The sequence below is a fragment of the Delphinus delphis genome, chromosome 18 (assembly GCF_949987515.2).
Source record: "Delphinus delphis chromosome 18, mDelDel1.2, whole genome shotgun sequence".
NCBI classification, from domain to species: domain Eukaryota; kingdom Metazoa; phylum Chordata; class Mammalia; order Artiodactyla; family Delphinidae; genus Delphinus; species Delphinus delphis.
In genome coordinates this window covers 5677598-5691002 of record NC_082700.1, presented here as the reverse complement: position 1 = coordinate 5691002, position 13405 = coordinate 5677598, and the positions used below count along the sequence as shown (strand labels likewise).

The following is a 13405-nucleotide window of genomic DNA, read 5'->3' as shown; positions in this document are numbered from 1 at the left end:
GAAATCCTGGGCTGGCTTCAGGAAGAACTAATCCAGCAAGAATACCCCAGGGACCCGGGCAGGATGGAACGTTTGGGTTCGTGCGTCCTTTGTTTGAAGAGATTGCTTCCTTCTCTGGCTATATTTAATGATTCACCTCCCTCTTGGTGGAGCTTAGTGTTTTCGTGGAAAACACACGGCTGTGTTTCATATTTGGAACCTAAAGGAAAAACCAAATGGCCAAACAGAAATGGGATATTTCATTTTCCGAGTAAGTTCACTAGGATCTTTACATATTATATGTAATAAATTCCCTGTCTTCTGTCAGAGCCCCAAAAGTTCAATAAATCAACGTTTACCAGAAATGGTTACCAATAAGCAAAACTAAATATACCGTTGATTGGGAGTCAGGGAGGGGTGAAGGAGTCTTGAGTGACGGTCCTTGGAGTCACGCCAAAGACTCGAGCCCTTTTCACCCCAGCATCTTTGCCAGCCCCCTTCCGCTGCTGCCTTCTGTCCTGGGAAGGGTCTTGTGGAAAATACAATTTCTGTCGCCCACTGAGCAGAATCGAGTCTAACTGCCTCGGGGACACGTAATAACCAAGAGTTACGATCTCCATCTCCACTCAGGTAGGTCACCTGGACGGCAGTCGGGGTTCCCTCTGAGGCCTGACTCCCCTTCTGCGGCACAGGAGGGTCTCCTGTCGGGGGTGGGGGCAGGAGCCGGGGACCCTCCACGCTTCCAGGGTTTGTCAGGCTGAAGCAGCCTCCTCTGTCCTCTGCTTGCTCCCACGGCGCCCTCTAGTGGAGGGACCGTTCCCACTTTGTGACACTTCCAGGAAAAGCCACGGAAGGATGGGGAGCCTGGGGAATCTCAGCCCTGCCCCCAAGGGCGGGCGGATCGGGGGACACCACTGAACCCCAGTCCCTCTCCGACCCTGTCTGGCACTGCCATCTAGCAGGACTGAGCTAGGTACTCGGTCGAGTCCTGAAGCCACTGGGAGTCCTGTTTCTAGTGTCACACTGATGAGGTGAATTACGAAAAGGTGATAAAAATCTTTTCTGGTTCCACCCTGAATCAACAACTCCTTTCCCGTGAGTCAAAACGTAATAAGATGATCGAGCTCTTCCGATGAGAGAAAGGAAACCCAGAAAAGCAAGGTGGTTTGTTCGAGATCACATGGTCAATGAAAGAACCAGATACACAGCAGGGCTTAGAGGCCCAGGCCAGGCTGAAAGGCCTTTCCTACCTTCGTTAGCATCAAACTCTATCTTTGTTCTGAATGCAGGGGAGACAAGGAAACGTTCATGCTCCCTCCTTCTCCAAGGAAACCAGAGATCTTATTACTCCTCCCAGGGATTACAAAGGCCCCGAGTTGACCGGGGATCCTTTTCTGTCATCCCGTATCCTCTTTCACAAGATGGTGCACGGCATGGAAAAGCGCTCAAGGGCATAGATTGGAGTTGGCCGAACCTGGGTTCAAGCTTTGCCATTTACTAGCTGCATGTGACTTCGATTACCTGACTTCTCTGAACATAATTCCCTCGTGTATTACAAGCAAGAACTACTTCATAAAATTGTTGGAAAGATTAAAAGAGAAAATGTCCCGGAGATTCTTAGTGTACTGGCTCACACCGAGTAAGCTCTCAGTTAATAGCAGCTGCCGTGGATATTCCTTTATCCTCCCCGAGATGCTGTCAGGGAGCCCAAGAGCAGAAGAGACTCCACAACCCCAGGCGAAGCCAGGCTACTAATGTACTATCCGTTTTGTCGGACGACATTCTCCTAGTGCAGGCGAGTGCCAGCTTGAGGGACTGGTCTCCCCGTTACTGTTCTGTCCCTTTCATCTGTGTCTTTCTTGGTCTGTTAAAGGATGCAGCCTTACACGTGGAGCCTAAGAAAGAGAAAATGGAGCCAGACCTGGAGCAGGGCGAGAAACAAAGACTAGATAGTGTTACCAGCAGCGAGAGCTTCGCAAGCTCCGGGTTTCAGGAGGATAAAAGTCTGAGTGATGCCGAGGAAGAGGAGGGTAGGTATTAATTCCTTCCTGTCCTACAGTCTGGGATATTTTTACAGCATACTGTGCATCTCTGAAATAGTTTTCTTATTTATCACCCTAGTAAACACCCGTGGGAGACTCGAAGCGTAATGTCCTGGGGAGATAAGATTTGAATTTAGATTATTTACAGAGTTACTAATTTTGACAGGGAACTGTACAATTGTCTCCCCTCCGGCCTTTCTGTCTTCATGGATCATCCCCTGCCCCCCGTGCTTGGGCAAAATGGGCTAGAGGCCTGGAAAAATCTCGGATGTTCATGTCGAAACTCAAAAATGCTCTCGAAAATGAACTCTGATCTACTTGTTGGTTTGTTTCGTGTTTTGCTAACATTGTTCCAATAAACTGGGATTTGGTGGCATAACAAGAGCCTTACAAACAGTTACGGTTTTAATGCTTTCCAGATTCCGACGATTTCTACAAGCAGCCCATCACTATGGAAGATCTGATTTCTTACAGTTTTCAAGTGGCCAGAGGCATGGAGTTTTTGTCTTCCAGAAAGGTCAGCCTCACGATCTTTACTGTTTTGCTTCTTCCCCAGACCCGGTCGTGTGGATGTTCACAGGGGCAAACACACACCTGTGCTATAAATCCAGTTTTCCTCGTATTTGCTTGTATGTGTGTCCTTAAATGTAGAGGGAACTTCACAACACACGACCTCATTTATCCTGATATGAGGGAGTTTGAGTACAGTGACTCTTGGGTACCAGCAGGTAGGACTCAATTCCAGGGGAAAAGCTCGCTGGGTTTCAGACTAGATGCACCTGGCACCTGTGCTCCACAACGTCCTCCGGCGTGTTTTCAGAGCTGGCCAGACTCTCAGACTACACGACTCCATGGGAGGGCCTCTATTAATACATCCCAGTGGGGTCCTCCCAGGAAACTCCAGCTAGATCGTGATCTGATCTCAGCAGCTCAGGATAAGAGGTTTTGGGGAAGTTGTGCTCCCTGGGAGAACCCGACGGCCAGCTCTGTTTCCCCGATGCTGTCCTGCAACACAGTAGCAAAGGGGATTCGGGACCCTTCTTGACTTGGGGGCCTCCGGGGGTCTGTACTGGTAGAGAAGTGCTTCACGTTTGGGGTGACGCCACATGCGTCGGGAGCCGCTCCCTTCATGTAAAGGAAGCGTGCGAAAGGGATCCCCGAGTTCAGAAGGAGAACACTGAGAAGGCGCAGGCAATCAGCCGATGAGATCGAGGACATGCACTGATCATGCCACTGTTTTATTCTAGTGTATTCATCGAGACCTGGCAGCACGAAATATACTGCTGTCTGAGAACAACGTGGTGAAGATTTGCGATTTTGGCCTTGCCCGGGATATTTATAAGAACCCCGATTACGTGAGAAAAGGAGATGTAAGTCAGTTGGACGTTTCTTGGGCTCATTTAGGCCCTATCATTTCCAAACCACAGACCAAAGCCCTCGGCAGGGGTCGCTGAAAACCAGCACGCGCTTCCTGTGGAGGCGAATGGTCCGCCTGCACCGTGGACCCGAGAGCCCTCGCACGGGGCTCCGGGAGGCCACGGTCCCCTCCTCCTGTCCTTCCCCTGTCCCTGCTCGGCTCCTGTCCTTTGGGCTCCGGAGCGCTGTTCAGTGGGCCCTGCGGGGACCACAGCGTCCCCTCCCCTTTGCCCCCTGGGGGAGTTCCCTGGGCCGCTGGAAAGAACAGCCTGGACTCTTCCCCTCAGATAAACCCGGGTGATGGATTCAGCAGGTGTACACATCTCAGGAAGGGCGGGGGCAGGCGTCAGGATGACCTTGCCGGGGAGGAAATCGCGTCCCTCCCGGGTTTGCCTTCAGACCCAGCATCGCTGCCAGCTCACACGGGCCTCTCCTCCCCGCCTGTTTCTGAACATAGTGTTATTTTTGCTTTTGCGGGTGACCTCCTGTGCCCCCCTTCTCTGGCCTTTACCCTGAAGCCTTAATTAAGTCTGTGTCTGGGCTCTGATGACTACTCCACAGTCCTGAGCGAGCACACACATCACCTGGAGAGCCTGTTCAGCTGAAAGTCTTGGGTGGAGCCTGAGAATGTGCCTCAGCTGGTCCCAGGACTATACTTTGAGAACCACTTCTCCTCCACAGTTTTTTTTCCTGTTTTCTTTTTTTTTTCTGGCCGCACTGTGAGGCATGTGGGATCTTAGTTCCCTGGCCAGGGATCGAACCTTCACCCCCTGCACTGGAAGCACAGTGTCTTAACTGCTGGACCACCATGGAAGTCCCCCACTGTTTCTTTCTTTTATTTATTTATTTATTTATTGGCTGCATTGGGTCTTTACTGCTGCACACGGGCTTTCTCTAGCTGCGACGAGCAGGGGCTGCTCTTCGTTGCAGTACGTGGGCTTCTCATTGCGGTGGCTTCTCGTTGCAGAGCACTGGCTCTAGGCACGCACGCGGGGTCAGTAGTTGTGGCTCGCGGGCTCTAGAGCGCAGGCTCAGTAGTTGTGGCGCACGGGCTTAGCTGCTCCGTGGCATGTGGGATCTTCCCGGACCAGGGCTCAAACCCATGTCCCCTGCATTGGCAGGCGGATTCTTAACCACTGTGCCACCAGGGAAGCCCAGCCCCACTGTTTCTTTTTATAAAAGGAAAACAACAAGCTTTCCTTGAGAGCCCCGATTTGCAAAGATGGCATCTACCCATGTGTCAGTCTGTGCTTCTTTTGTGTCCATCCGTGTCTCTTTCAGCCTCTCCCTGGCCCTCCCCCCTCTTTTTCTCTTTGTCTCTCCACTATCCCAGGCTCCCTGTCAATCCCCATCCCTCTGAAGTGGCCGGGCCTAACTCACTGGAGCTCCTGCTTGAAAGCCAGCCACATGGCATCCTGAATACTGTCCATCAACTATCAACTTCCTTCTTTCTAGTGCCTTTGTCAACTCCCCCCATTCAATGACTTTTTAAATCCTTTTTTTTTTTTTTTAATAGGAATGCCTTTCAAAATCCTTAAGAAAAATTCCAGGAAATTATCGAGTTTCAGGATGCCTTCTACTTCAGATCACTCTTTCCCAGGTCTCTGTAGAGTGTGAGCTCTTGTGGGGAGAAGGATTTCTTACAGAGTCAGAGACAGGACGTGCTGTGCTCGTAGGAAGGGCTCACTGAACAACTGTTGCCATCACAGGAACTGGTGTAGCACACCGCTCTCCCCCTTGCAGCGTAACACTGCATGTTATGAGTTTCCTCCATGCTGGGAAACCATCGCTGCTCTAGGAAATGACTTATAGGCCAAATGTTATCTGGGAGGTGACCCCGTGGGCACACGGGTTGAATGTGCTCTGTCGTCACGTTCTCCTGCTCAAGGCCCCCTTGCCCTTTTCTAGACTCGACTTCCTCTGAAGTGGATGGCTCCCGAATCCATCTTTGACAAAAGCTACAGCACTAAGAGCGACGTGTGGTCTTACGGAGTACTGCTGTGGGAGATCTTCTCCTTAGGTAAACCCGGGGGCAGGACGCGAGCAGATGGGCCAGGACCGCACGCCCGCCCCCTCTGCCGAGCCTCCGCGGGCAGATCAGCATCTGACACCCACGTAGGCTCAGGCGGGTGGCGTGTGCACGTGCGCCTGCGCCGCAAAGATGTTCGTAGGGCCGTGCACGAGGTCTGACCGGAGTAAGAGCCGCAGTCAGGCTTGTCTTCAGCCAGTCTGGCTGCTCCTTCCCTGTCCTCGGCCCCCTTCTTCTAATTCCTCAAACACCCATTCGTCTTCCCTCCCCGCGTCCCCCCGTCCCCGCAGAATTTCCCAGGAAAGACCCAACACACACAGCTCAACCCGTGCCTCTGATGTCAGCACAGCCAGCCCCCGACACTGGTTTACGCTGGGTGTATTTACCCTGCTTCCACCAGCACCCACTGCGGTGGCTGGAAGCCGCGTCCAAGGCGTCCAAGCACACAGGTGCGCCCGGAGCCCCATCTGCTCGCAGACACGCACCGAGGCCTCCCGAACGCCGGGTCTAGCCAAGAGGCTTTCGGACTTTGCCAGAAACTTGCCTTGCAGAGCAAATAAAAAGTCACCCAGTAACATCCCTGGTTTCCTGTAATGTGTGAAAAACATTCCTCTGCTTTCGATGACAGGCACCTGTTGCTTCCAGTCTTTGAAAGCAGCTTGGCGGCCACAGTGGCCCCGCGGTGACACAGGGCCAGTGCTGCACGCCGCCCAGCTGCTTCCTCCTGACAGCAATCACTCGAAAGTGCAGACAAACAAATGCTGAGACAGACTCGGTTCGAGGTCTGCAACAGGGCAGATCGGGAGGGCCTGCTACCCCCGAGCCCTCCCTCAGCCACCAGTCCCTCTAAGAGGGACGGTCACCTGTGATCCTGCCCAGAAAAACTGGCAAAAGGCAAAGTCCCGGCTCCTCTGGGCCCCCTGCAAGCCCCGCCCCACAGCAGCCAGCCCAGTCCCGTAGCTCCTGGCCCCCTTGCCTCGGGCCCCTCACGGCAACCGGTCCCCCAGTGCTGTGCGAACCTCACACGAGAGTAGTGAGTTCAAGTCGTTCTCAGTGAGGTGTGAGTGAGCCACCAGTGACCGCCTCTGAGTCTACTGGCTTTTTAACTCAAGGAAGGAGTCTCTAAATGCTGGGCTTTCTCTAGGGTTCCTTGTAGGGAGAGGGGAGGGACCCCTGAGGTGCCACCCTTTCTCCTGACCCAACAGACCAGAGCAGCCATGGGAACGGCCTGCGGGCATCTGACACCCAGCACCAGGGCGCCAAGCGCCAGCAAGGATCCGCTGAGGTGCCCTGGGGCTTGCGCTGCGCGCTGAGGTCCGTTCCCATCACCAGGAGTTCACTACCCAGCCCTCGCCTGGAAGGGAGGAAAGAGACACGGAATTGTGCCCTGAGGCCATAACGTGCCCTGTGTTCCGGTACAGGTGGGTCCCCGTACCCGGGCGTGCAGATGGACGAGGACTTCTGCAGCCGCCTGAAGGACGGCATGAGGATGCGGGCCCCGGAGTACGCCACGCCTGAAATGTGAGCCCCCATCACCTCCAGCCCATGGCTCCCCACCCCCGCACCCCCGGCCAGGCCGCCCCAGGAAGGGGACGTGCTGCTGACGTCCAGAGCCCCTGTCCTGGGAGATGCAGGGGGCTCTCCTTACCCCAGGGTCGCCCCTGCCTAGCCCCCTGGGGCCCAGCCGTGCCCGGGAGCACGTTCCAGAAGCGAGGCGTCACGTCCTGGACCCGTCCCTACCTAGGGCTTCTCTCCACCCCCAACGGAGCTGCGAGCCGAAATTAGGAACACAGCTTCTAGCTAGGAGCCCGGGCACAACTGAAGAGCCCGCCCGGGAAGTGGAGGCCAGACCCCGTGCCCGCTCACAAAGTGGGCCCACGGCCTCCGCAGCTGACCGGCCCTCCAGCCACACCCGGGACTGTGGGGGGCTGGCTGGAGCGTAGGGGGAGACGTGGAGGAGAGGAACGGGGGTCTGGACTGGGTAGGAACCCTGCTCCCCAGAGGCCCGCGTGGGCAACGAGGCACCTTCAGCCTGTGCGGAGCAGGCGGCTGGGGCTGCTGCTGGCGGGGGCCCCTCTGCTTGGCCCCGTGGCTCTAGGAGGACGGGAGGACCAGGGTGAGGGCTGTCCACCTTGGACAAGCGCTTGCTCGCCCCTCTCAGACTCTGTCTTCCTGACGCTCTGTGGGTGTTTTGCCCTGAGGCCTGGGCAGGAAGGTGATGACCCCGGCAGTTCTGTCAGGCTGCTAGACAAGGACTCGCCCCCCCCCCCCCGCCCCGTCCATGCTCGCGGCGGTACCACCTTTCCCGAACAGACAGGGGGCCCTCCCCCTCCCACCCGCACAACTTGGGGCTGTGAGGAGCCCCTCGACGGCCTTTGGGAGGAGTCGGAGGGAACGAAGGAAGTGTGCGCTTGGCCAAAGGGCCCTCTCTTTCCTCCACGGCCCAGAGACAAGCTAGGTCAGACCCGGGACCGTGAGGACGGGGGACTCGGGCCACGGAGGCGGGGCTGGGGAGCGGCCTGAGTGCAGAGGGGAGAAGGGACCCGGCCTTCTCAGTCGTACGTGGTGTCCTTGCCAGCAAAGCACAAGGCCCTTCTGAGAGCTGGGGACGCGGCTAGATTAGCCCCAGGCCTGCGCTGGACTGGAGAGAGATTTTAAAGGCGGGAGAGTTCTCAAGTGCTCCCTGCTTTTACGTGGTGGACAGGGGCAGACACCAGGAGGTCTGGTTTCAAATGAGATGACTTTGCACTTTACAGTTTTCTAAGCGAAGATCCCAGCCCGCTTGAGGGGCAAGCAGACAGGAATTTTCACCTGAATTGGATGCGTGACGAAACTAAGCCTCTGAGAAGTCTCCTGATTTGTCGGCTAAGTAGAGAGGAGACAGATTTAAAGGCGGTCCTCTGGACTGAGCTCCCTAGATCACAGGACTGTTAAGTTAGGAATATACCCCGTGTTCCTTAGAAGAAACGTCTAATATGTCCACTCATGCTTTGAATTAAATATTTCCTTGGACTTTTCATATAATCTGAAAATCTCAAAAGCAAGTTCCCAGTGACTAACAGTAATGACTGCGGTCGTTAACCACAGCCTTTATTAGTTATTTAGTGATTATTAAGCGTCAGGCCCTGTCTTAAGCACTTTAACATATTAATTTACCTCATTCTCATAACAACCCTATAACGTGGGTGCTGTTATTGTCTCCATTTTACAGATGAGACAACCAAGCACAGAACACCTAAGTGATTTGCCACTTTGCCAATTAGTTAAGCAAACCGAGTCTGAGTCCAGAGCCCCCAGCACCACGCTACACACCTGCAGGGTGTGTTTCCAATTCTTATCCAGGTTCTGGTCCAAAAGAACTCACATCAACTTTGGGCCCAAAACTCACTTGGACTTTATCAAACCTTCAAGTCTTTATATAAGGTAGCACTTGTACCCCAGTCCACAGAAAGAAGGATGGTCCCTCAATTCTAGGGAGTTTAATTTAGAAACTATAAAAACAAAGAAGGAGCTTTGTGATTCGTTTGTTGAGAAGTCCAGAATTCAAACCCTCGGCGTTTGAAAGCTGTTGGAGTCATTTCCCTCCTGTTTGTTCCAACAGCGGGAAGGCCCTGGTGAGGATGAAGGGCAGCTCTCAGAACTAGGGTTCTGTGACCTGAACTTGGTCTAAATTGGCGTGCCCTTGGGAGCTTGGGTGATAGCTTGGAAAGGAAGCTTTTCTCACAGTCCCGTCACCCCTGGCTCATTTTCTAGAAGGGCCATGGGGCTGGGTGTAACTGGTGTCTCTTTTCTTTATTAAACCTGTTTACTTAGTGATGTAAAACGGTTTTAACGTGAGTCACTCATTCCTCGCCCAGAGCCTGTTTAATCAGATGTCTTTCAATAAGGGAAGAAATAATGAATGTTTTGATTTTTTTTTTCTTTTCCTTTGGTGTTTGAGATGATTTGCACTGAATCTTAGGCAAGAGGAGTGGAAACTAGAAGTCAGAAACCAAGAATCAAAATAAAAAACAGCAAGAGTTGCAGGTGGTCCCTTCGGCTGGTTTCAGCAGAGAGGAACCTGGGAGACTCCTGTTCACAGGCCTTGAATTTCCCCCACCAGCTGCCTCTCAGCAGCGAAGTGATGCTGGTCGGGATAAGCCTGGGGCCTCTGCTTGACCAAATGCTCCCTATTCTCAGGGCACGCCCCCCCACCTTTTTTTTTTTTGCCTCGTTCAAGCCTGTCTTGCTTTGGCTGCCTTGTATAGAATATCTGTGTATATATTTACTGTTCTTCCAGTGGCCTCTGAGAATGTTTCTTGCTAGAGACAAGGGAGCCTTAGACAAGGTAAGGCAGACACAGGCCAGCCTCTGCCACAGCCCACACCCCTGGGGTGAGGATCCCAGACTCGAGTCTCGTGACCACCTGCCTCTGTAGTGTGCATTTCTGTACCTGTCTCAATAAATTAGTAAGATGTGTAAACGGACCTTAATATGAGATCCACATGGGACTGTCTTATGCTACTCTAGCCCTGTGGTCGCTAGCAGGCTGGCCTGGGTTGCCTGGAAGGAGCACGTGCCTTGAGCCCGCACTCTAAGGCACTGCTCGTCAGGGAGAGTTAAGGGACCTGTCCTGTGTCCCCCAGAGAGCAGCGACGACAGCCCAGAGTCCCAGCCTCCTTGGTGTCTATAAGCTGAGCCCCACTGCAGTGGTACCTGACACCAGACCACACAGCACACTCACCCAAGGGCCCTCACCGCTCTTAGAACAAGTCAACCCACAGCCCGCCCCTAGGGTTTAGGTCAAACAGGTCCAGTAGATGAGACACAGGTGGGAGGGAACCAGAATCATCTTCTGAAAAGAGTCTTGACCCAGAAGTTTGGACAAATGGAGGAAAGTTAGCAATTCAGACACGTGATCTTTATGAACTCCTGTCCGTCCCTAAACAAAGACTTAAGTACCCAGCAAGCAGATATCCTATCAGAAAGGAGGACCTCAGCTCCACCAGCCAAGTATCAGGAGAGTTTGCTTGTGAAGACCAGTGCCCGTGGAACATTCTGAAGACCACGTGGTGCTCCCAACCCCTTGGGTACCTAGAAGTTTATCCTGGGGTTAAATCAGAGCCTTTGGACACACACACCTGGACCACACTGTTCTGCCTCTTAGAATTGTTTTTACTGAATGGTATTTTTTGCCATTGAGACTTGGCCAGCATCGAAAGACGATGCACAAGGCCATCCCATGAAGTCATTATGACTCGGATGATAATGATGCAGTTGAGAGGTGTCTGCAAGAACCTCCTTTCAGATTTCCGTTCTGGGAAGAGCCATCCTTCCTCCAAGTAGCTGGTTTCTTTTTAGCTTCCGGCTCATGTGCACCATTTAACTGGTTATTCCTTCCTTTCACCAGCTGCCTGGAAGCTTAGAGCACAGCCTCTGTCAAACTACTCAAAATCATGATATAAACTGCGCATCTTAACTCTGCCTGTAGTTTCAACCTTTTCTCACTGTTATTTTTATATCCCTCCTCATACTCTGCTTTTTTTTTTTTTTTTAACCTTCCTATATTCTCCCTGTCAGCCACCTCATAGGCTTTGACACAAAATAGGGATAGCCTTAAGAGACACTTGGAGCTGTGGGTGCCGCCTGCAGGCTCACACCTGAGAGGCGGCAGCAGGGATGCGTCACCTCAGGCGCATCCCGGCAGCGCCCAGGTCCCAGCCGTGTCTGCGGTCTGCCTTGGGAATTAGGGATTCATGGAAGGAGCAGCGCGTTCTCTTCTAGGAGACCAGTCTGACTTCCTTCAGCAGACATCTGTTGAGTGCGCACAGGCAGGCCCTGGGTTAGGTGAGGGGTCTGGAGAGGAGGTCCCTGCCTGAGCAGGGCTCCCAGCCGGGTTCTGACCCAGATCCAGAGTCCAGGCCCATTCAGATTTTGATCCGACCTGGTCAGGGTCCTCTCTAGGGGATCTCCCGAGAGAAGAGATGACTTACAATCAACATCCCGAGAACAAAGAGAATAGATCCTTAAGCCAGTGTGTGTACAGATGCTCGGCAGGTGGTTTGCCCAGAAGGGGCAGGTAGAGACCTCTATTCCCTGCAGACGTGACTGACAGAGGAGCCCGATACCCTTCGGCCTAAAGTGTCAGGAGCATCACAGAGGAGCCCTGTTGACGTTTAAATCCCGGGACAAGAGTCGGCCTCTGGGACACTAAGACAAATGGTTTCATATCCAGAAGCCAGCCTGTACTTTTGCCTTGTGCGGGGAGAGGCCAGTTTGAGATGCTGGGGGTGGGGCAGTCAGCCACATGGAAGGAACTAGCATACGGCCCGAGGAGCTACCCACACTCTGTGTGGACGTCCACCTTTTGGAAGCGATGTCGGTCGTGTACACAGTGCCTCCCCCTGCCCACCTCCACTGCTGAGCTCGGCAAGGCAACTGTGAGGGGTAAGACATCCCATGTGCTCATGCAGGAGCCCAGGGCAGCCGTCATTCCAGCCTGAGAAGGTCCTAAGACTGCAGACTATTCACCCGTGGATATCTGTGTCTATATCCACTTTCCACCTTTAAGGACACTGTCCTGCTTTGCACAGGGAGGGGAGGACGTGATACTTCATGGCCGAGTGACCACTGGCGTTTCCCCCCAGACAGCTCGGCTTCACTCAGAGCTCAGCCCCCGCTCCCGCCAACAGCCTGGGTCGTCATGGGCTCCGGGGGGGTTGGTTTGAGAGTCTACCTGTGTAGACGTGTTTTCCACTACCAGCAGGACCTGGCGCGAGCAGCCTTTTTATGTGTCGTGGCTGCGTACCCACATCTAAAAGTGGAGCAAACACTACATAACTACGAGAAGCGTCATCTTTATACCCATGACAACACCCATCCCTTGGCCAGTGTGTAGGGCAGTCGATGTACTCCCCACTGCTCTCCAGCAACCTCTGCTGTGCTCTCACCCAACAGCTACCAGATCATGTTGGACTGCTGGCACAAAGACCCAAAAGAAAGGCCAAGATTCGCAGAACTTGTGGAAAAACTAGGCGACTTGCTTCAAGCCAATGTACAACAGGTAAATTTATCTAGAATATCAGAAGGCCAGATGCCTTCAATATAAGTCAAGGGAGTGTCTTCTTTGTCTGTTATTTTAAAGGCTATTAATAGCTGAGCTCAGGAGTAAAAGAAAACACGTGTGTGGGGGGGTGTGGGCGTGTGCGGGTGTGTGCAGACTTATCTTCCCCAGACACAATCAAGATTGTGGAAATGACACAGTTGAACTGAAACAGTGTCCCACAGAAACAGGCTGAAGTAGAAATGCATGCGACTACACCTGTCTTTGGTGTTTTAGGATGGCAAGGACTACATCCCACTCAATGCCATACTGACAGGAAATAGTGGGTTTACGTACTCAACTCCTGCCTTCTCAGAGGACTTCTTCAAGGAAGATATTTCTGCTCCAAAGTTTAATTCAGGAAGTTCTGATAATGTCAGGTAAGATCTCTTTCCCCAACTTCATTTTATAAAATTTTCAAACATAAAAAAAAGCCCACCTCCTAAACCCAAACATACATTTTACCTTATTTCGTGTACGTACTCGATACGTGTGTGTGTGTGTGTATTTTTCCTTTTGCCGAACCTTTTGGAAAAGGGCATAAGGCACTGTAACACCTTCCCTCTACATACTTTGGTATACCTCTCGTAAGGGACAGTCCTCTGTGCCACCACACCAAAGAAAACTGATAATCCCTTCATGCTATTGAATTTTCAAATCTCCATTATTTTCCCCAAATGTCTCATGTACCTTTTTTAAAAGCATCATCCAATCAAGAACACTTTGCATTTTCTTTCATTTCTTTAGTCTGTCTTATTCTAGAAGAACTCCTCTTTTGTTCCCCCCAATGACCTTGACTTTTTTCATGATACCTTCGATAAAATGCAACAAAGTGGATTTGTTTTCTTACCTGACAAA

The 13405-nt window shown here is 52.6% G+C and overlaps 1 protein-coding gene across 1 annotated transcript in view; it reads left to right on the top strand.

The window, feature by feature from the left end:
• Positions 1-13405, top strand: part of FLT1 (fms related receptor tyrosine kinase 1) — a 172639-nt gene that overhangs the window by 150279 nt on the left and 8955 nt on the right. The window contains exons 21-27 of the mRNA XM_059995932.1: positions 1853-2009; positions 2441-2538; positions 3269-3391; positions 5346-5457; positions 6888-6987; positions 12403-12508; positions 12785-12927. Coding sequence (XP_059851915.1) covers positions 1853-2009; positions 2441-2538; positions 3269-3391; positions 5346-5457; positions 6888-6987; positions 12403-12508; positions 12785-12927 — 839 coding nt within the window. The remainder of the gene's footprint in view (positions 1-1852; positions 2010-2440; positions 2539-3268; positions 3392-5345; positions 5458-6887; positions 6988-12402; positions 12509-12784; positions 12928-13405) is intronic.